The 21697-nt window shown below is 37.4% G+C and overlaps 1 protein-coding gene across 1 annotated transcript; it reads left to right on the top strand.

The window, feature by feature from the left end:
• On the top strand, nucleotides 1958-20640 carry ELMOD2 (ELMO domain containing 2). The gene is made up of 9 exons (XM_021101556.1): nucleotides 1958-2088; nucleotides 3202-3356; nucleotides 5488-5516; nucleotides 5956-6053; nucleotides 8110-8239; nucleotides 10654-10787; nucleotides 13512-13580; nucleotides 14896-15029; nucleotides 17195-20640. The coding sequence occupies exons 2-9, from the start codon at nucleotides 3215-3217 to the stop codon at nucleotides 17338-17340; spliced, it is 882 nt and encodes a 293-aa protein (XP_020957215.1). The 5' UTR covers nucleotides 1958-2088; nucleotides 3202-3214; the 3' UTR covers nucleotides 17341-20640.

The following is a 21697-nucleotide window of genomic DNA, read 5'->3' as shown; positions in this document are numbered from 1 at the left end:
AGTCCAGGAACCTAAGTAGGTCCCTCCTCCTCCTTGAAGCCAGAACTCTAATCTTAGGATTTGGCCAGCCACATGGAAGAAGGAAGCCATAGAGAACAGGAGAGAAAGAGAGAAAGTCAATCTTCCCCGGGGCACAGGACTGGTTTAACGCATCTGCTACTTACATGCAAATGAATTCATGGAAGAGAGAAGAGAAAATCATATGCACATGGTAATTTAATGTATAGTGATCCTGCTCCCAATAAATGCTGTTCAGTCAGCCTCTCACATTCTTACCAAACAGGTTAGCATTCTCCTCTCTTGGAGAGAAACATGAATAGAAGTGGGCCATCAGGCAGCATGGAGACAAGGAAATATGTTCCTTTCTGCCCACTCTATCTTCAGTGTAGCACACTGAAAAGGTAAAAGGATTATATAACTGTACTACAGAATTATCTGACTTTCTATTATATGAAGGTCTTGTGTAATAACCGAGAGACCTCTGAAATAAAGGTTTGTTTCTACTTCTTGCCAATTTGCTTTGCCTTTCTGAATCTTTTTATGTACAACGAAAAATATCCATTGAGTTGATCTTTAAGTTTCTTTCAAGATCTGAGTCTGTGTTTTATTATTATAGTACATATCCAGATTTCATTACCAAGTTGATTGTTGGTTGCTTCTATGGGGCAGGGATGGTGGCTTATACACCCTTTACATGTCTAGTGTTTACAACTAGCACCTTTTAAAAAATGTTGGTTGAGGTGTGGAAAAGTGTGCACTGCTATTTTGTTAAAATTTATGTTAAATAGGAGATGGAGGTAATGTAACAGGGGATGTAATATATATTTATAATTTTACTTGCCAGAATGTCCCTGGAGGTATAAAGAAACTAATACTGGTTCCTTTTGAGCATGGGGGCTGAAGGACCAGGAGTTGTGCATGACAGTGAAAGTTGTTTTTCAATATGTTTGTCTTTTTACTTACGTTTTAATTCTCCCCTTGGTCTTTCTCCTCCAGCCACCCTACCCTTCTTGCTATTCCTCCAACTTATGAAGTATGCTCCTGATTCAAGGCCTTTGCACTTGCCATTCTAGTGTCTGAAATACTCTCTAGCGTCTGGAATATTCTCCCTTCACATACTCCTTTACTTCATTCCAAACACTGCTCAAATATCCCCTTAACACCGATACCCCTCTGACTCCCCTGTATGTAAAACTCTTCCTCTCTTCCCTAATATACCCCTTACTATAGTGCCATTTAACATACTAAATATTTTCATTTATTGACTGTATGACTCCCTTTTGCAACACTGCCTGGTGCATAACAATCAACACATACTTGTTGAATTAATGAATGTACTGTTTGAGGTTCGATTTTTCTAAAAAATCATGTGCATAAATTACCGTAAATTATTTTTTTCCAGAAAAAAACAACTAGTTAAGGAATGAATGTTCGCTGAATCAGCTATTAGCTTTTTATTATTGTAGGACAAAGTCCAAACTTTTTACTCAACGTACAGGGCTCTCTATCTGCCACGGGCAAGTCATTCAACGTAAATTCCGTTTTCTCATTCTTGAAGTGGGACTGTTACTAATTAAACCACAGAATTAAGATTAAATATAGGTGAAAGCGCTTCTGTACCCTTGGCGCTATTAAAACTATACAAAGCACATCGCTTCTCCGGTGCCTGGAATCTAGGAGGAGTACACGGTTTCAACTTACGCAAAAGACCTTAAGTTCAAAGCGAGAAAAGTCTACGAAGCCGCCGCACCAAAGACCAATCTTCGGCGTGGGGTGTGCCTCGAGGGAGCGGTTGCCAGGGCAACCGTCGGGCGTTCCTGGAATCCGAGTACGCGCGACGCGGCAGCTCCGAGCGACGTCCTTTCAGAGATAGCGATTGGTGGACCTCGGGCCTATCGGCGAGCAGGTGGGGCGGGACGGGGGCGAGCAGAGTCCCGGGGAAGGCGTTCCCGCTGCCTGGCTCCCGACTTCCGGGTCGCGGTGCTTGCAGGGAGCGGACCGCGGGTAGCGTCGTTTCCGTTGCCGGCAGTTTGCAGTTGGGGAAACCGAGGCAGCTCCAGCTCCCCCTAGTTCTTCCGCTCTCGTGAGGTGGCTGCTGTTTCTTTTCCTCTTGCCCGGCGCCGTTTGGGTGCTGCTGAGCTGAGGGCGCGCGAACCCCGCGGTGTCCTACGGAAAGTCCGCGCAGGGCGCCAGGGCCGGCGCGGCTTTGTGCTAGCGGTTCCCTCCCACCCTTGGGCTGGGCGCGAGCTGGGCTTGGCCAGGCTCCAGAAGGGGGGCTCGGCGCAAGCGGCTCCCCGAGGGCTGGCGAGCTGGCGTTTCCTCCGCTTGGCATTTCGGCTTCTTTTGTCCTGATGAGCGAGGAACAGATGGATTCATTTTAAAGTCACAGTTCAGCCCATTTTTGATTGCACTGATTTTGCACTGATCTGCGGGAATCTCGAATTTGACACTCCCTCGGGAAATGGAGTGATATATTTGTGAGTTTAAGGCAGGAAGGAGATGAGCATTTTTGAGTAATTACTCCTGACTTGCATTTCCCCGACCCCGCTTCATTTAGGAATTGAAGATTTTTCTTATGGGATAAAGATTCTGTCTTATCGAGGGTGTCGTTTATTACTCTTCTTATTATTTCTGCCCTTCACTTGTTGAATGGAATATCGACCATTAGCCAGGGTGTGATTCTTACTCCGAGTTCAACTTGTGTACTTCAGTTTGTAAGCCATATGTAGTGTTCTTATTTGCTGGGATCACCTGCCTGTGCGACAGATGTTACTGGAATTATTCACAGGGTTTAAGAAGACTTATTCCTTATACGAACAATTCTGATATATGGTATATTTGATTTCACTGTTGCTTAGCTGGGGTCGTTTTGTTCTTAAGCAGTTGAGCCCTGTTCTCAAAAAATAAGAAACTAAAATAGAGAACTGAGAGCGTGAATCTAATTAAGTAATTTGACTTTCACAATTGTTTAAAAGTGGTAAGTTGGCCATTTGACCAGCCATCATTTAATTAATCTAAATGTTATGTCCTACACCTGTCATTGTTTTCTTAGATGCTTAAACACTACTACTAAAATAGACATAATGAAATAACTATATTAGTGTAATTTGGAATTGATGAGTTGGATAAACTGTGATTTTTTTCCCCTTTTAAAAAATCCAATTTAAAGCTATTAAACCTGTCCTGTATTTCCTTCTTCAGGGAAAAAAAAAAAATGTTTATTTCTTTGTGGGAGTTCTTCTATGGGCACTTTTTCCGATTTTGGATGAAATGGCTCTTAAGACAGATGACTGGAAAATGTGAATTGCAGCGAATTTTTGATACCTATGCAGGTGCACAGAGGACACACAGAATAGGTAATGTTCAAAAAAGAATAATTGAAAACGAATAAAATTTTAACTTAATGTTCTCAGTGCTTACAGTGACAGATGTACTCATGTATCATGGTCAAGTCACTTAATCTCAGTTTCATAATCTTTGAAATCTAGCTTTGAAGTCTTCCAGCTCTAAAAGTGATTTTCTAGAAAAAAGAAACTCGTTATTACTTAATTCTGCATCTGTGCAAAGAGTAATCTTCTCTAGCTCCTGAAATTCATCAGTTGTATATTAGATTATACTACTACTTTCTAGAGGAAACTCGCTACTTCTGTAAGCCCTTTGAAATTTTCACTCAAGGGAAAGGAGTCCGTTTTTCATATTCAGCATTCTTCATCAATCTTTTGATCTCATGTAATTCATGAAAACAGTACTACTAAAAATCTGCACTGTCCTGTACAGTAGCCACTGGCCACATGTGGCTGTTTATAATACTTCAAATGTGATGAGTCTAAATTGAGATGTGCAGAAGTATAAAATATACACTGGATTTCAAAGACTATATGAAAAAAATAAAAGTGATCTTATTAATTGTTTATATTTATTGTATGTTGAAATGATAATGTTTGGCTCTCGGATTAAAATATATTAATTTTATCTGTTTCTTTTAGTCTAATGTGGCTACTAGAAAATGTTATAGTACATATGTGGCTCACATTTTGGCTCACATTATATTTCTTTTGAGCAGTGCTGCTCTAGTATGTGCTAAAATTGATGAGCTTTCCATACTTAATTGAAAATATTTTTTTAAATTAGAACACAGAAGAATGGAGTTCCCATTGTAGCTCCAGTGGTTAACGAATCTGACTAGGAACGATGAGGTTGCGGGTTCGATCCCTGGCCTTACTCAGTGGGTTGAGGATCTGGCGTTGCCATGAGCTGTGGTGTAGGTCACAGACAAGGCTTGGATTCCCACGTGGCTGTGGCTCTGGCATAGGCCAGCTACTATAGCTCCAATTAGACCCCTAGCCTGGGAACCTTCATATGCTGTGAGTAGGGTCCTGGAAAAAAAGACAAAAAATTTTTAAAAAAAGTTTAAAGATTAGCATAGAAGCTAAAAAAAAAAAAAAAAAAATAGAAGAATGAGAAACATAATCAAAGTCATTTCTCTTTAACCAGAGTAAGGAAAGGAAGACCAGGGATTGGCTGCAGTTCATGTTCACTATGTTAAATGGAAAAATCATGACTTAACAGAAACTCCTTTGTGTTGAACAAGCGTGCTTGAAGTAAGAAATCCACTCCTGTAAGATGTGAGGAGCGGGTGTTGGTATCCATGACAGCAGGGGAAGAACGACAGACGCAAGGAGAGAGTAAATCTCAGGGCAACTCGTACTTCCCTAGCTTTTTCACAGTTTGTGGCTGACTTACATTATTGCCTGCTCTTTTGATTTGCTCTGTTGACTGCTCTGAGAGTAACGAAGTACCTCTTGATAAGAACTCTTAGCAGTATCTGTTGGGGAAAAACCTGTTAAGGCTTTATTTTGTGGCAAGAGCATTTTTTCTTTAATTTTTCAACTTGCTAAGAAAAGGAGACCCTTTATAGTTTGCCAGACAAATTTGTAAATCAACCAGTAAAAAAATGTTCTTGTCATTCTTGAAGCAGAAAATGAGAACAGAAAAGCTGTTTTGCTCTTTTTCTGGCTAGAGAGTGGTTATCCAGATAATCTAGTCTTCCTTTTTGCTTCTTTGTTGTAGGCTTCATTTGCTAGCTCAAGTACAAACTTTGTAAGGCTAACACATGAAGAAAAGTAAATATAGTGCACTCTCACTGTATTCTTAAGATGAGTTTCTGGAACCAGCTTATTCTGAGGCAGCCATAGATGAATTTGCAGTGGTTAGTAGACACTTGGGGGTCTTCCCAGGAACAGATGATTATGGAGAAATTAGGTTGGTCTCACCACTTTAGCTCTGGTGTATTGTGTTGGGTTGAGGACTTTGGAATCACACTGTAAGGGACAGTTTTTAAATTTTTGCTATGTCATTCATGTAGAAGTTATATCTTCTAGAACTATGAAAGTAACTTATTACTTGCCTGATGTTTAAAATATTTGTTTATGGAGTAATTCATAAAAAGCATTTAAGTAATATTCTTTTTTTTTTTTTCCATTTCAGAAAATTCCTTGACATACTCCAAGAATAAGGTAGGACCATATCAAAATCATATTTCTAGAAAACTTAGGGATTGACAGGATTATTTGACTTTTTGCTCTTCTACATTTACACACATTTTTTACTTCTACATTAATTTTTTTGCACATTTTTATTATGTAATTTTTTAATTTTATAAAAGTATCTGCTTCATAAGCATGCTCTAGTGGGAACTTATTTACTAAGGACTCATTGATTGAGAACCTATTGATTCTCAGTGAAGGAAGCCTTCATCTGATACAGCAGACCGTTTCTCCTCTGTTTTATGTATTGTGTGATTTTAGCCCTATTGGAATTCTGAAACATATTTGGTTTCATTTGGCTTTGCAATTTAATGCATGCATTATAAAGTTGACTGAATACCCCAAAATCTTTCTGTTCTTTTTTGACCATGAGGGATTTTTCTCATTCAGCTTTCTTTCACACAAATAGGTTTTGCAGAAAGCAACACTTGTCGTTGAGAGTGAAGTGGACAGGTGTGTAGAAGATATAATGAAGGAAAAGAATATTAACCCCGAGAAGGATGCCAGGTGTGTGTTGTTACAGTATTCTTCTTTATCCTGCACTTATACCCTGAGAGGCTGGCGGTCACACACAGTCATGAATATTAGAGCGGAAGGGTTTGTGGAGCTCATCTAGTTCAACCCCTTCACTTGGCTCGAGGAGGAAGTGAGGTCCAGAGTGGTGACTGATAGAAGCAGGACTAAAACCTGTATCTCTCGGTTCCCAATCCAGTACCATTATTACCATTTTATCATCTGTCTTATCTAAGGTAACTTACCATTACTTTCCCAAAGCTAATTAACTGCAGCTCCTGTGTCCTTCTTGTCCTTCAGAATTCAGTTCCACTGTCATCCTCCTGGAAGGCCCCTCTGTCTTGGCATTTAACCCATTGTACCGTAGTCATTGATTTGTTCTTGTTCCTCCTCAAATAAATTCTAAGTTCCGTAAGAGAAGGACTTGACTTAATCCATTTTTGTGTTCCCAGCCCAAGTTTATTGAAAGAATAAGTAGTTAGCAGTTTTTTCTCCATTTGGTGTTTTCTCTGTAAATATTGAGAAAGGAGTAATTTATTTGGACTAAAACAGGAAAGGATGTAGGAGAGAGCTGTGACAATAATTCCAGAGAGGAGGAGACATTTGAGCTGGACCTCATTAAATGGGTAGGGGAGGGCATTCCTATACCAGAGGAACGGTGCCAACACAGCACAGAGTCCTGGAGTATCTGGGACTGACAGGGAGTCCTTTGTAGCCAGAGCGCTAAGTAGGCGCAGAGCAGAGGAGGGAGAAGTGAGTGGAGCTCGGGACTGGAGGAGAGTCAGTCTCGCGTGCCACACTGAGAGATGTAGATGTTGTCCTCTGATTTTTTATTATTTTAAGCAAACAAGTTACGATTCCAGATATGTATTTTAGGAAGATGAAGGATAAATTTGAGAATGTGGGAAGCTGGTAAAAGGAATAAAGACAGAACAGTTAGGAAACTGAGTCATTTGGACAAGAGACCATGAAGCCATAAATGCACCAGTGAAACTGGGGTCTGTGATGAGGGCTTTGAGGGACATTTCAGAGATAGAAAGGATAAGGGCTTTTGATGTATTGTTGATGGAGAGGAATGTCAGAACCCAAAGCGCTCTAGCTTGAGGAACTAATGCTTAATGATTCCATTAATAAATTTAGATACTGAGTTGAGAAAGAGGATACTTACTTAAAATTTTTTATTTTTATTAAAGTATAGTTGATTAACAGTGATGTGTCAATTTCTGCTGTACAGCACAGTGACCCAGTCATACATATATATTCGTTCTTTTTCTCATACTATCTTCCATCATATTCTGTCCCAAGAGACTGGATATAGTTCCTTGTGCTATAAGTAGGACCTCATTGTTTACCCATTCTAAATGTAATAGTTCACATCTTCTTCAGGGAGGGTGAGCTCTTGTGTCTGGGGGACTGAGATAACCTGGCACGGAGCTGTGGAAAATTAGGTCTGTGGATAGTATCTGGCAAGAAAGACTTGGAAATACATGCCCAGAGAAAACATGAAGAGAAGTGGACAAATCAAGCACTTCTCAAGTTGACAGTTTGCAAAATTTTCCTGTCCTGTATGTCTTGCCCTCTTCCAATGCCCAGTTCTCTCATATTCCACCCAACACTTTGCATAATGTTTTGTGTTTACACAGGCTCTAGATGCTTACTGTATTAACTAAATTGAGAGCTAGGAAATGCTTTCTAAATAGATACATGAGGAGTTCCCGTTGTGGCACAGCGGAATCCGACTAGGAACCATGAGGTTGTGGGTTCGATTCCTGTCCTCACTCAGCGGGTCAAGGATCCAGCGTTGCCATGAGCTGTGGTGTAGGTCGCAGACACAGCTCGGATCTGGCTTTGCTGTGGCTGTGGTGTAGGCCGGCAGCTGTAGCTCTGATTAGACCCCTAGCCTGGACCTCCACATGCCATGAGTGCGGCTCTAAAAAGCAAATAAATAAGTAAAAATAAATAGACATATGAACCACAAGCTATGGGAGGCATTACTTTATTGTGATAAGAAGGTATGATTTTTTAAAAATAATACTTTTATCATTTTCAGTTTTAAAATCTGCATGAAGGCATGCTTACTGCAGATATCTGGTTATAAGCAGCTCTATTTGGATGTAGAAAGTGTGAGGAAAAGGCCATATGATTCTGATAACCTGCAACATGAAAAGCTGCTTCTCAAGGTAAGTTTTGGTGTTCTGTATTCGGAGTTACACTGGGAAATAAGTCAGGCTTGAGTTAGGAAAAGTCTCTGTATAAGTCTAGAGGCTTATACAGCCATCCAAGTTCTTTGCCTCTCAAGAGAATTTTTTTTATGTTGGTGAAAGATTTTTAACTATTTTTATAATTTTCTCATAAGCGTCAAAAATTATATTCAAATTTTATTTTAATGCTTTTAATTCTAAATTATGAACTTATAAAGGGAGATCTTTTCAACTGATAAGTATGAGTCCACAAGCTTCAGATTTTTCCCCCATGCTTAATATAAATCTTATATATGTTAAAATATTTTTTCAGCTTACTCTCAGATAGTTAGCATGAATGTCCCTTTTTGGATTATTAAGTCACATTTTTGGGATTTAGGAAATGTGTCAAATATTGCCATGATGGATTTAAAAATTGAGAGTAAATACATTTAATTAGAGCCTTCCTATTCTTCTTGCTGAAGTATAAGTGCAGAAGGCCAAGACCAATGAGATGCCGAAATTAGAGAATGTTACACCTAGAATGAACTTTCCAGAACATCTGCTCTAATACCTTTATCTTAGAGATGAGGTTCATTCTAAGGACCTAAAGGAGGTGAAGTAACTTGCTTTAGAAAGGTCCAAGAATGGTAAGTTCTAAACTAGAACTGAGTCTCTGTCCCTCCACTTCACCTATTCTAATTGTATTTTCAAATGGTTAAAGTTAGGAAAATAGCGCCTGGAGTTAGGAGTGTATTATAACTGGAAGTGCTGTGGAAAGAGAGATTGAGAGTATCGAAGTGACAGAGACACGTTTACATACAAAACCTTTTCCTTCTTTTCAGGAAGAACGCAAATATGCACGTCACCTAATTTTAAAATTGAAAACTGATTTTGTCAGTGAGGATAATTGCTCAGTTGATAATTTCTATGGATCAAATTTTATATTGAAAGTGTTAGAATAGTGCCCGGCACTCACTGAGGCCTGACCACTCCTTACATCCTCCTCCTCCTCATGATTCCCTCAACGGCAGACCCTTTCTGCACAGTCCCTTCCCTTTAGAAGGGGTAAGACACTTGGCCTGGTGTTTTAGTCAAGGGAGTTTTCATCTTGGTGGTTCATGAGAAAACTCATTTACTGATGAAGAGCCAGTTGCTGGCAGTGAATCGCCCAGCGTGGCGCATACTCAGCAGTCTCGCTGGTTACATAAGGGGCTGAGGACTCTGGGTTTCTCTAAGTGCAGTCCAAGGGCCACCTTCACTAAAGTTAAACAGTACTTAATGTTTAGAATCCAAGGCTCCACCTTTGCCTAGAAAATTGGAATCTCCAGGAGCGGAACCCCAACATTTGATATTTACCCATACCAAACTTTGAGTATTTGTGGTCCTACCTTGTTTCTCACCACATCGCTGAGACCATACCACACTCAGCGTAGTCAAACCTTTGCCGAGCTGATGCAGAGATGCTTAGGTGAGCAGATGCATGCGTTGATAATGAGAGAGGGGACCACGTGAAACCCAGTCTAATGATGGGACTGGCTTCAGGGCCAGAGTCCTGACCCTTTCTTACAATGAGGTCACAAAGTCTTTTCACATTTCATCCTAGGTAACAGGATACTCCTTTCATTAGGAGTCCTTTACTCAGCCTTGCCTGAAATGGTAGTGAAATGGAAAAAAAGAAAAGCAGGTATTACTGTTTTGCAAATTTTCACAGACTTTCTTACCAACTTTTCTAAGTCTACTTTGTATGATGACTCATGGTGTTGAATTTAGAAAAATGACTGATTAATTTTTAAACTTTATTTTGCGTTGATTAGTTTGTTGCTATCCAGTATTTGATAGCCGTTCTTAAATCCTGTCTTAAGAAATATATTTACTTACGACCAAGTCATATTTTAAAACTATGAAAATTTGTAAAATAATGATCATATAGTTTGGAATACTATCAACATTATTTCTTCATGATCTCCTCCCTATCTCAGACCCATTTTCCTTCTTCTAATTAGGGATGAATCGCCCACCATTAGGATAGAGGCTGCTTAAGTATATAGTGTTTGAGGCAAGGTCCAAGTGCCTAGCACTGTGTTCTTCTCAAGGAAGCAGTTTACCAATTCTGCTAAATATATATTGCTGAGAAAGCAAAGACATCTCAGAGTTTTAGATTTCTGTGTATTTGTTACCTTTTCAAAGTTTGTTCTTTATATCAGTCTTTTAAATTGGAATAAATATGCTGCATTTTCTAGGATAATTGACAAGTTCTCTAAATATAGTCTTTGTTAAGCCTGTTATTTGTCTGTGAAAGTTGTTTAATTACAAGGATCCTACTTAACTGGTGTATCAGCTATGAGAAGGAAAATGTCTTGGTAAATTGAGAGCATCACTATTATTTGTAATATGGAAGCATGTTTGTACAGCTTTGGAATCTTCTAATGCCCACGAAAAAGTTGAAGGCTAGAATCTCCAAGCAGTGGGCTGACATTGGTTTCCAGGGTGATGATCCCAAAACAGACTTCAGAGGCATGGGCATACTTGGATTAATCAATCTTGTGTAAGTGAAAAAAACCCTTTCTTTTCTTCTCTAAATGAAATAAATGTAATCTCCAATCTTGTTAAATTCTAATAAGAATTGATCTAGTTGTTTCACACCATCTCTGAATTTTAATAGTTACTGTGCTAAAAGTATTTACTAATGTGCTGGCAACAGTGTGAAGACCTTGGCCAGGTACTTTGTGTGTGTGTGTGACATCTTTACTTACCAATACCTTGCCTCTTTCTTTCTCTTCCTGGCCTCTTTTCTGATACTTTTTAAGGAATTGTGTGTATTCTTTTTCTTTCTCTTTTTATCCTCTTGCCTATTTCCTCTTGGCTCTCTGATTCCACTTTAAGAGATATAACCAGATAATATCATAATAAAGTCTCTTCACACTTATTCTTTGCTGTCTGTGACAAGTGATCTAAACCTCAGACTTTTCAGAGCCTATATGAACTCTGTCTTGTTTTTCTTCTTTAACACTTATGCTTGGGCACATATGTGAAATCTCAAAATATGTAACTAAAATCAGAATTGATAGCCAAAACTATTATAGAAGGTAAGCTGGAAGATTCGTATAGATCTGAATATGCATGAAGATATTCTAGTGTTTGGGTCTGTCCTTGAATTGTGATTTATAGACTATAAAATGCTAGAATGGGAACTCTAACCATTAGCAAAGTTTGGATAATTGTTACTGTGAAAAATAAAGACCATCTTTCTTCTTGGTACTTGTAAACTACACAGATAACTGAAACTCAGTTAGATGACACACTCTTCTGGTGTTACCTGTCTTAACTTTTGCTGGGTAACTTTGCTTTTGGCTCATTTCCTCAGATATCAAGATTTTTCAGCATTACTAGAAGATAGTTTAGCTTAAAATTTAGACAATAGGATTTGACTCAAGACTGTGGCAAGGAATTCTGATAGACCTTTAAATGATAGGCAGATCCTTTTCCTCTATTTAGAGCTAGTATCTACTAATTTGAAAAATGGCCACGATTCAGATATGTTAATTATTTGATTGCCATTGATGTGCTAGAAATGATCAAAAATATAAAATTAGCTCTGATTTCTCTATAATTGTGCTGTGTATGGAGCTCTGATTCTTCAGGATCAAAATAAAGATACAGTTAAGAAACAGGCACGCTGTTCAAATGCCCTTATGTAATGAATGTTTAAAATTTCTGGGCCCTGGTCATCAAATTTCTTGAATTATTTTGTTGCTTTAAAGGATAGCTGACAGTTTGACACCTAACGATGCTTTAGGTAAATGAATGCCTGGGCAGGTGTAAAAGAAAGGAGGATATGGTACAGAAAATGAATTCAAGAGACTGACAAACTCTAAATAGATGAGGAAATAGAGGCAGAAAAGTAAAATATACAAGTTAAGGCCAAAAATACATGTAGGAAGGGGGAGAGGGCAGGAAGAAGAAAGGAGAAGGAAAGAGAGACGGGAAATATGTCTGCAGATTATCGTAAGGAATAGGTTTCCTCATTGCATAGATGCTTTTTTCCTTAGATGCTGTTAAGAAAGGGGTTTACTAAAGTAAGTTTAGCAAAGAAATTAAAAGTTTCTTTGTTACAGATTGAATATTTTAACTGTAGCTTGATTACTGAAATAGTAATATAATGCTGAATTATAATATGCGTGTCATGTAAAAAAAATGAAATGTAAATAGACTACTAAGGGCATTTTAGAGCCAACCTTGGGATAAAGTAGGAAATTAGAACGTGTAAAGAAAGCATTGCACTAAAACAGGACTTTTTTCTGTTTGGGGATAGATCCCTTTGAGAATCTGATGAAAGTTTTTTATATTCTCTTCCCAGAAAATGTACACATAGAAAAATGTATGAATAATTTAAGGTGGTTCACGGATCTCCCTTCAATCAGGAATGATCATCATTCATGGACTCCTAAGTTTACAAACCCCTGTATTAATCGGTTGGAAATTAAAACCAGTGAAGAAAAATGTACACCTATAGTATTAATCTATAGAAGGAAACATAAAAAGACATTTGGTTAGAAATTTCTATGCTTTTTGAAAATTTCAATGATCGTGCCCTCTAAAATTTAAATAAACCAGGGAATCTATTTTATATTCTCCTTCTTACCCTTTCATAACCATCCAGTCAGTCATCATTTGTGTATGAGTATCATTGCATAATGAGGTGATCCGAAGTTTGAACAGAAGCTTTGGTCCCTGCCTTTAAGAACATAAAGGGGTTGCAGTAATATAAGCCCACAGGACGTAGAGCCTTTATACATTTCTCTGTTGTACCTGCTAATACTTCTGTTTTATGACTAGTATTTGAGTTAGACCGCTGGTCATGGAGGGTTTTTTAGCACAATGATTGCATTGACGAAGGCATTAGGCCAGCAGAAGGCACGAGCTCAGTGAAAGGAAGCATGCTAGCAGGTACGATAACTATCTTATAAAAAATTTAAAACAAACAAACCAAACTCTGGCTTTTCTTTAAGATAGATAGAAAGTCTCTTGTTAGATTTGTCAAAATTCTTCCAGGGCTAGCCAAGGGCCCATGTCCTGTGCTCGAGGCCTGATAGCTCAGAATTAATATTTGATTCAGAAGCATCTCTGAGTCACTGAAGTGATTTGAGGTGGAGATCGGGGTGCTTTTGGCAGTAGGACTGTCATTTTGACTGTAGCTTTTAAAACTGCTTCTGGATAGCTTCCATTTGAATGACATGTTAATTTCATTATTGTTCTTAAACTTTTTCAGGTATTTCAGTGAAAATTATACCAGTGAAGCTCATCAGATTCTTTCCCGTTCAAATCATCCAAAATTAGGGTAAGCTGAATATATGAAAGAAACTGTAAGCTTTTTTTGTCTTTTTGCCTTTTCTTGGGCCACTCCTGCGGCATATGGAGGTTCCCAGGCTAGGGGTGGAATTGGAGCGGTAGCTGCAAGCCTACACCACAGCCATAGCAACACTGGCTCTGAGCTGTGTCTGCAAGCTACACCACAGCTCATGGCAACGCCGGATCCTTAACCCACTGAGCAAGGCCAGGGATTGAACCCACAACCTCATGGTTCCTAGTCGGATTCATTAACCACTGCGCCACAATGGGAACTCCAAGAAAGTGTAAGCTCTTGAATTTAAGTCTGAATTTGAAAGTGTTTCAGGGTCTTTTTAAAAATTAGGTTATTTTAGTTAATAAGAACTTTATAAAGGATATTATGTAATATTTTTTAGCTAAATATGATTATAAACCAATTTTATGCGTATCTCTATATATTTTTATCCCAAGATATAGTTTATAAACTGGAGATAAGGACCTTAGAAAAATTTTCTGAGAAATCAGTTTGAAAATAGGTATAGGAAATAGTTCTGAAATAAGAATAGAAAAATGAGAAATAGCTTTGAAACTTGTGAAGTAGGAGGTTCCCGTTGTGGCACCGTGGTTAACGAATCCGACTAGGAACTGTGAGGTTGCAGGTTCGATCCCTGGCCTTGCTCAGTGGGTTAAGGATCTGGCGTTGCCGTGTTACAGATGCGGCTTGGATCCAGTGTTGCTGTGGCTCTGGCGTAGGCTGGCAGCTACAGCTCCAATTCAACCCCTAGCCTAGGAACCTCCATATGCCGCAGGAGCAGCCCTAGAATAAGGCAAAAAGACCAAAAAAAGAAAAGAAAAGAAAAGAAACTTGTTAAGTAAAATGCAAATTGAAGTCATATTAGTAGTTTTATCATTTTTATATTCCAATAATACCTATCTTTGAAAAATCATTATAACACTATTACATCATAAAAATAAATACCTTGATAATGGAGGAGATATCAAATTACTCAGTGCATTTTAGAAATCAATGAGAATGTCGGTAGTACTCTCTTTAATTTTTTTTAAGAATTTTGATTTTAGATATTCATGTGACCAGAGCTTTATTTTTGTTTCTTGGATTATATCCAGAAAGTCAACAGCTTCTACAAAAATTTTTTTTAAATCTAATCACCAGGTTTACTTTCTTAATATAAAGAAATTATTGTAAAATCAATTCTGTGTTAGAAATGGATCAGAGTGACATTTTATTGATTCCTTGCATAATTTAAAATTTACTTTATGAGCTATTTGGCTAGCTGGTATAACTGGTAATGTTTCTGACATAGGTATTCTTATGCAATAGTTGGAATCAATCTTACGGAGATGGCTTATAGCTTGCTGAAGAGTGAAGCTTTGAAATTTCACCTCTACAACTTTGTTCCCGGTATACCAACAATGGAACACTTTCACCAGTTTTATTGTGAGTATTGAAATGAGTTAAAAGTAGTTGTTTCTAAGAGAACTTTTAAACCACTAGGAAAAACTGTTAGGAAAATATATAACAAAAGACCTCTATAAAATACATAACTTGTCATTTTACTATTTAGGATCTTGGAAAAACAGGAAAATAATGGAAGATGGATATCCAGGAGTATTTTGTACTTCAGTTTATATCTTTGTTGATTTTAAAAATTCAGTGAGGCAATTTTTTGATATGTATCCAAATTTAGGATTTATGCAGTTTTTCTGTAGGCATTCATTTTCCAGTCAATCTTTCTTCCCTGCATACTAGTTAAAGAATACTGTTGAGTCAAGGATGGATCATTTGGTTATGATCTTAGAAGGAAATTTAATTTAAAGGAGCTTTTCGCCCACACACCCCCCGTATTTCAAGGCCAGGTTTTCTTCTGTTAGGTTGGGGATATTTAATAACTGTTCCTAAAGCAGTCAAATCACCATGGTTCCATTAACTTTTGTTGTGATGATATTTGAATCCTAAAGGCTTTATTGAGTGGACTCATATTCCAAAGAGGTGGCTCAGAAACAAAGAATTCAGATCTACCTTGGCTTCATACTCTTACTTTTTCTTGGTCTTTCTGTGTCTTTAGAATATCATTTGCATGTTGCAAGAATATAGGAAAGTACTTTATAATAAGTGTCCACATCACAACTTCTTCAACTCCATACTTTTTTTTTTTTTTTTTCTGTCTTTTTAGGGCCACACCCACAGCATATGGAGGTTCCCAGGCAAATCGGAGCTGTAGCCGCCAGTCTATACCACAGCCACAGCAATGCAGGATCCGAGCTGTGTCTGCGACCTGTACCACAGCTCGTGGCAACACCAGATCCACTGAGCGAGACCAGGGATCGAACCCACAGCCTCATAGGATTCATTTCCTCTGTGCCACGACGGGAACTCCTTCATCTCCATTCTTGAAGGAGTCTTCCAGGTCTCTTTCCCACAAACTCTCCTGCCTTACTTAATGCCTAATTCCAGGTTTGTCTGCTCCCTGAGTTCCTCTTTCCCCATCCCCACTGTAACTGCATGACATCAGGCCTTTGTTAGCAGATTCCTATAGTAGCCTTTTCCCTAGTCTCTGAATAGTGTCCCTCTTCTACATTTCCACATCGAAGGTACAGTTATTTAAAATGAAAGTCTAGTTATTTTTCTTTCATCTTGTTTCCCCTGCTCACTAGTCTCGTTTGATTTCCTCTCAGATCTCTCACTGACTTTGAGCGTAGTGCCTAAACTCCTGGGACTTTGCGAAACTGCCTCCAGACATTTGTTTTTTTTTCTATGCAGTGTGTGCTTGTGTAATAATGCCCAGTGGACATAAAACAAATATAAAAAGAAACAACCAAAAAACTCCCCCTCCCAATTAAGCATTTTACCATATTTAAATAAATATAGGGGAGTTCCCGTCGTGGCGCAGTGGTTAACCAATCCGACTAGGAACCATGAGGTTTCGGGTTCGGTCCCTGCCCCTTGCTCAGTGGGTTAATGATCCGGCGTTGCCGTGAGCTGTGGTGTAGGTTGCAGACGCGGCTCGGATCCCGCGTTGCTGTGGCTCTGGCGTAGGCCGGTGGCTACAGCTCCGATTCAACCCCTAGCCTGGGAACCTCCATATGCCGCGGGAGCGGCCCAAGAAATAGCAACAACAACAACAAAAGACAAAAGACAAAAAAGACAAAAAAAAAAAAAAAAAAAAAAAAGCAGAAATAGCTCTGAGATAATAAATCAGGTAGAAAACAGCAGCTAAGTAGTCTTCTTATACTTTATCCTTGTCCAACATTTTCTTTTAATTTCAGGGGTTGCTGGGGATAACGTTTCTTCCTATTCCCCAAATTTTTCCCGAATATTATTTGACAGTATCTCTTAGGTTTGAGGTAGTTTGTTGATTTTTGGTGGGGGGGGGGAGGGGGGACAAAGAGTAAATGTACACTTAATATTTCATTGAAATTGATGTTTATTTTGAACATACAAGAATATTTCTTATAAAGTTCCTCAGGTTTCTAGTAGTTTAAGATGGCTTTTGATTATTGAATCCTAATATGGAATTTAAAGGATGGTTATATATTTAAAAGACAGTAGGATGTGATTTCACTACTGAGCACTATATTTATGTTTCATTTTTTTAATTGCAGGTTATCTGGTCTATGAATTTGACAAGTTTTGGTTTGAAGAAAAGCCAGAAAGCATCATGTATTTCAACATATACAGAGAGAAGTTTCATGAAAAGATTAAAAGACTCTTACTGGATTATAATGTATCACTTACTTTAAAAATATGACTCACCCAGAGTATCTTCTACTTCTCCCACATTTTGCACACACAACAGAATTTATATGTTGTAATAGAAATTATCTGATCAATTACAAAACTATTTCAGAAATTCTATTTAAAAAAGCTAGTGGACAATCAGTGTATGTTTACACATATTTATACACTGTCCTCCAAAGGTACCTTATCCTTCCAAAGATCCCCTCTGTAGAGTTCTGTGAACTACAGTTTGGAACTTGGGACTTAGCCCCTTTAGTGTAAACGTACAAATCAGGTATTTTTATTAAATTGAGTAAAATGTGTAAACATCGGTTTTCATTTTTATGTGTTGTAGCCATCGAGTTGGTAGCTTTTCAAAGCTGTTAGGATTTTTTGTTGTTTAGTCTTAAAATTATTTCCTTTGTCTTATTTTATTTGTAGGTTAGTTAACGGAATAGTTTTTGTTTGCATCTCAATCACATGTCATAGTATTGCCTCCTTAAGAGCAACAGGAACAGATAGATATGTCAGAGAGGATAAAGAATTATGGCCTCCTTTTTGGTTTCTCTGATTATTTAGGTACTGAAAGAATGACAGTATTGGTAGTTAGTTTTTTTGTTTTTAAATACCACACTTTGGAATACCATGGTGTAATTTTAACACTTAAAGACATTTTCTCATCTTCAGTATTTGCTTTTTATCAGTTAAGGAAAAGATCCTTATTGTTTGGTCTGAGGGCCTTTTATGAGGCTTTTCTACCTGTATATGTTTGTGGAAAGAGATGCGTTTGCTAAGAAAATCTCAGTTATATTCAAAGAACAGGTGCTATTTCAATAAAACTGTTTGAATTTTAACAAGAGGAAAACAAAGCTTTTTAAATATCTCAGTTAAACGTCGTTTGTTTATTTTACTTACTGTTGAGTCTTGCTTCTCTTTGCTTTGACTCCAGCATGTTTCTAGATAATGATGTCTGGACTTTGTGGGTATTATTTGAGTTAACACTATGTGGGATTCTAAAGTAGCCTGAAGATGATGACTGTGCATTTTGTATAGCTTTATTCTCCGAAAATCTCAGGAGAACAGCACGTGCTGTCAAGGACTGTAGAGTGATGAGATTCTAATGGGAACAATTTCTTCTTTGTGTGTTTCAGACATTTGTACTCAAAGCAAAACTATGAGAGTTTAAAGATTGGTTCATCTGATTACCAAATTCTCCATAAATCCTGTGTTAGACACATAATCTAAAATACGATAGCACATCTTTAAAGTAGTGTTTAAGGACTGGCTTTTTTGTGATATAGCAATGCCTGAGACTTTCAAGGATTTGTTCATATCTATTGACAAACCTCTCTCTTCAAACTGACCAAAGAGAAGAGTGGTAAGAAATATCCAATTGGAAAATAACAGATGCAGCGTTGTATAGCACACACATTAAAAGTGCATGAATTAAATCTCTTTTTTTCAATTAGATAAAACTGTTGAATTGGGCTCATTTTATTATAATAGTGGTAGTTTAGTTTTCAGTATTAAATGGATTTTAAAACTGGTTTCTTGTAGGAGACTTCTCAACCTTGAGAGTATCTTAATGTCTTTATTCTCTATACTTTATCATCCAGCCTGAGTTCTGTGAGGTAAGGATCAGATATTAACCACTGAAGTTGATTTTCTCAAGGTGTTTACTCTTACATGGAAAGCAGTTGTTAGTCTTTAGTTTTCATTTAGAAAATACTTAGCTTTATCTTTCAGTCTTTTAATAGATGAGGTCTTGACCTCATTTAAACCTCTGTCAGTATGCTTAATAAAAGAATGATTCAAGTATGGAAGAGGAAACTTTTGAAGTAATAAAATTTTTCCCCTTCTAGGGAGGAAACAGACTTTTTAGTGATGTTTTTAAAATGTCATTAGAAATTTTGCTCAATAGTGTATTACTTAAGTCCACCTCTGTATAATACATTATTCTGTTTTTACTTAAAACAATCCATAACCATTTCAGATAGTTCTCTAGTAAATTGTTTTAAAAGCCACCAACAGATTCTAAGGTTTTATAGTTTGAAAGCCAAGCTAAATGTCACCAGTTGTAAATTAGACTATAACATGAGCCTCTGACTTTCATGTGATAGTGACATATATGAAAAGAAAAATATGATAACTGTGTCTGCCTTCCTGCTTTTCCTTGCTTTCAACATATGTATGTTAGAATTTTAGGTAGTCTAAAAATCCATATTTAGAATCTTACCTGTTTCTTTAATAATAAAATTACCAAAGTAGTGATAGAATTGAAGTAGCACAAAGATTGTTTTAGCATCAAAAAAGTGAATCAGTGTTGAAATGAATTTTTGTGTGTGCCAGATTAAAGAGTGTACCAGTGACAAGAAGAGTCTAAAAATAAAAATGTAATTACAGTGCTTGCAGTTCAATATGTTCTGAAAGACAATCTTTAAAGAATTGAGAGAGATTAAAGGATATCCATGAACCTAGACCAACTTCTCTTTGTATATAAATATGGTGATATAGTTAGATATAAAAATCAGTGTCTTCCTGGCATCATTTATGATTTAGAAAATAGAATCTTTTAAAAATGCCCATCCTGATTTTTTTTCTATTTTAAGAGCTACTTGGATTTGTATATATTTTTCTATGTGAAGATGTATGTACTCTTCATTTTTATTCCAGTGTTCATAATTACTGTTTCTCCCCTTTGCATTCAGTGAAATAGAACTTGGTCAAAGATTTGCTTAAAGGAGAAGCATTACATGAGTGTGAAAGTGGAGGAGTGCTCGTTTCCAGAACAGGAAAGATTACATGTTATCTCGGCACAGAAGAGAAGTTTGACTTGGAGGGCAATAATGTTTATTATTCTTCTCAAATTAATAGTTGGGGACCAGCAGCTATTTTCTCAGGATAAATGGTCCACCCAACTTCTGGAGAGGTTTAAATTTCCATTTTCATATTTATGAACCTCTCCACATAAGCATTTTTTTTTAATGAAGGTTAATGGAATTGGTAAAAGTCTGAGAGGAATCATGAGTGAGGTTTTCTGTTTTTGTTTTTGTTTTTTCCTGGCTTCAACTTTGGACAGAGAAATGTTAAATGTAGTACAGGTAAGACCTAACTACTACATTACTGTTACAGGGTGAGTCTGTGTTTCTGTTAAAGTGTTCAAAAAGTATTTAAGCAGTAGCTTTCCCTAGGGGGAAGAGTGCTGTTTGGCAACTTAAAGAAATAGATTTTTGTCTATGTTGGATAAAGTAGTTCTTATGTGAAAGCAATAGATGAAATGTGATGTCATTTTGTTGAATGTTGTGAGCAAATAAAAACATGTTGAAATTGTTTTAAGCCTTTCTGTTAATACTTCTCTCTGCCCATCTTTCCTATCCTTTATTTAAGTCACTTATATTCATGAAATAATACTCCTCTCATTTAATCCATTAGTCATGTTCCTATAGAGTAAATCAGAATATGCAGAAAAATTTTTGTGTGGCTTTAAACCCATCCATTAATTACCTAGTTAAGATGTTATTGTTGAAGAACAATTGGTTATGAGGTCAGAAAAGAAGCCACCATCCCCACCCCCCCACCCCCCATTCTTAGAAAGGATAGGAGTAATCATATTGTGCTGCAATAGGTGTTTTCGTAACTTCACAATGTATCGTAGATCTGTTTTTATATTAATAGCTTCCATATTCTTTTTTTTTTTTAACAGCTGCAAAGCATTCCTGTGTGTATGTGTGTGTATCTTGTTTTGAGCTAAATAAAAATACTATATATGGAACTGGTTGGATACAGCTAAAGCAATACTTAAAGTTTGAACTAATTAATTATAGCTTTATGTATTAGAAAAAAAGCTTAAGATTAAAGACAAAGCAATCGTCTCAAGGAGTTTGATGAAGTACAAAATAAACCTAAAGAAAATAGAGAAGGAAATTAATTAAAGACAAAAGCTTAGATGCGTAGAAAAGAAAATATGCATACAATAGGATCAACAGAAATAAAGATTAGCAATACGGATAAGCCTTGGTGAGAAGTCCACAGGGGAGCAACACTACAGACACCACAGTAAATGTAATGTGGAGCTGATTAAAACAGAAACTGGGTGATGCCTGACATCCTGCTGGCTTCCTGGCCCTTCTGCTACCAGTCCTTGATTTTGGCTTAAGACCAGACTAAGCCTTGCCTTGACATTTCATCTCTTATTTGTTCTTTCCCTATTTCTTCTGCACTCAGTTTGTAGACAGCAAAAAGTTGCTTCAGATGTGAATGATGAATCTGGCTTTGCTGGGAAGATGCCTTGAAGATAGTTTCACCTCATCCGAAGATAGTTTCACCTCATCCATTGCTCTAACCAAAGGTATCTTCTAGCTATGAAATTCTGTGATTCTAGGATAGAT

This window comes from Sus scrofa, chromosome 8 (assembly GCF_000003025.6).
Source record: "Sus scrofa isolate TJ Tabasco breed Duroc chromosome 8, Sscrofa11.1, whole genome shotgun sequence".
Lineage (NCBI taxonomy): Eukaryota > Metazoa > Chordata > Mammalia > Artiodactyla > Suidae > Sus > Sus scrofa.
This window is presented reverse-complemented; position numbering and strand designations above follow the sequence as displayed.

What these genes read in the sequence shown, in the direction of transcription:
- ELMOD2 (XM_021101556.1), top strand. Translation starts at nt 3,215, where the DNA reads ATGTTTATTTCTTTGTGGGAGTTCTTCTATGGGCACTTTTTCCGATTT. An exon ending in TCAAATCATCCAAAATTAGG is followed by an intron (nt 13,581 to 14,895) that starts GTAAGCTGAATA and finishes TTTCTGACATAG; the next exon opens with GTATTCTTATGCAATAGTTG. An exon ending in ACACTTTCACCAGTTTTATT is followed by an intron (nt 15,030 to 17,194) that starts GTGAGTATTGAA and finishes TTTTAATTGCAG; the next exon opens with GTTATCTGGTCTATGAATTT.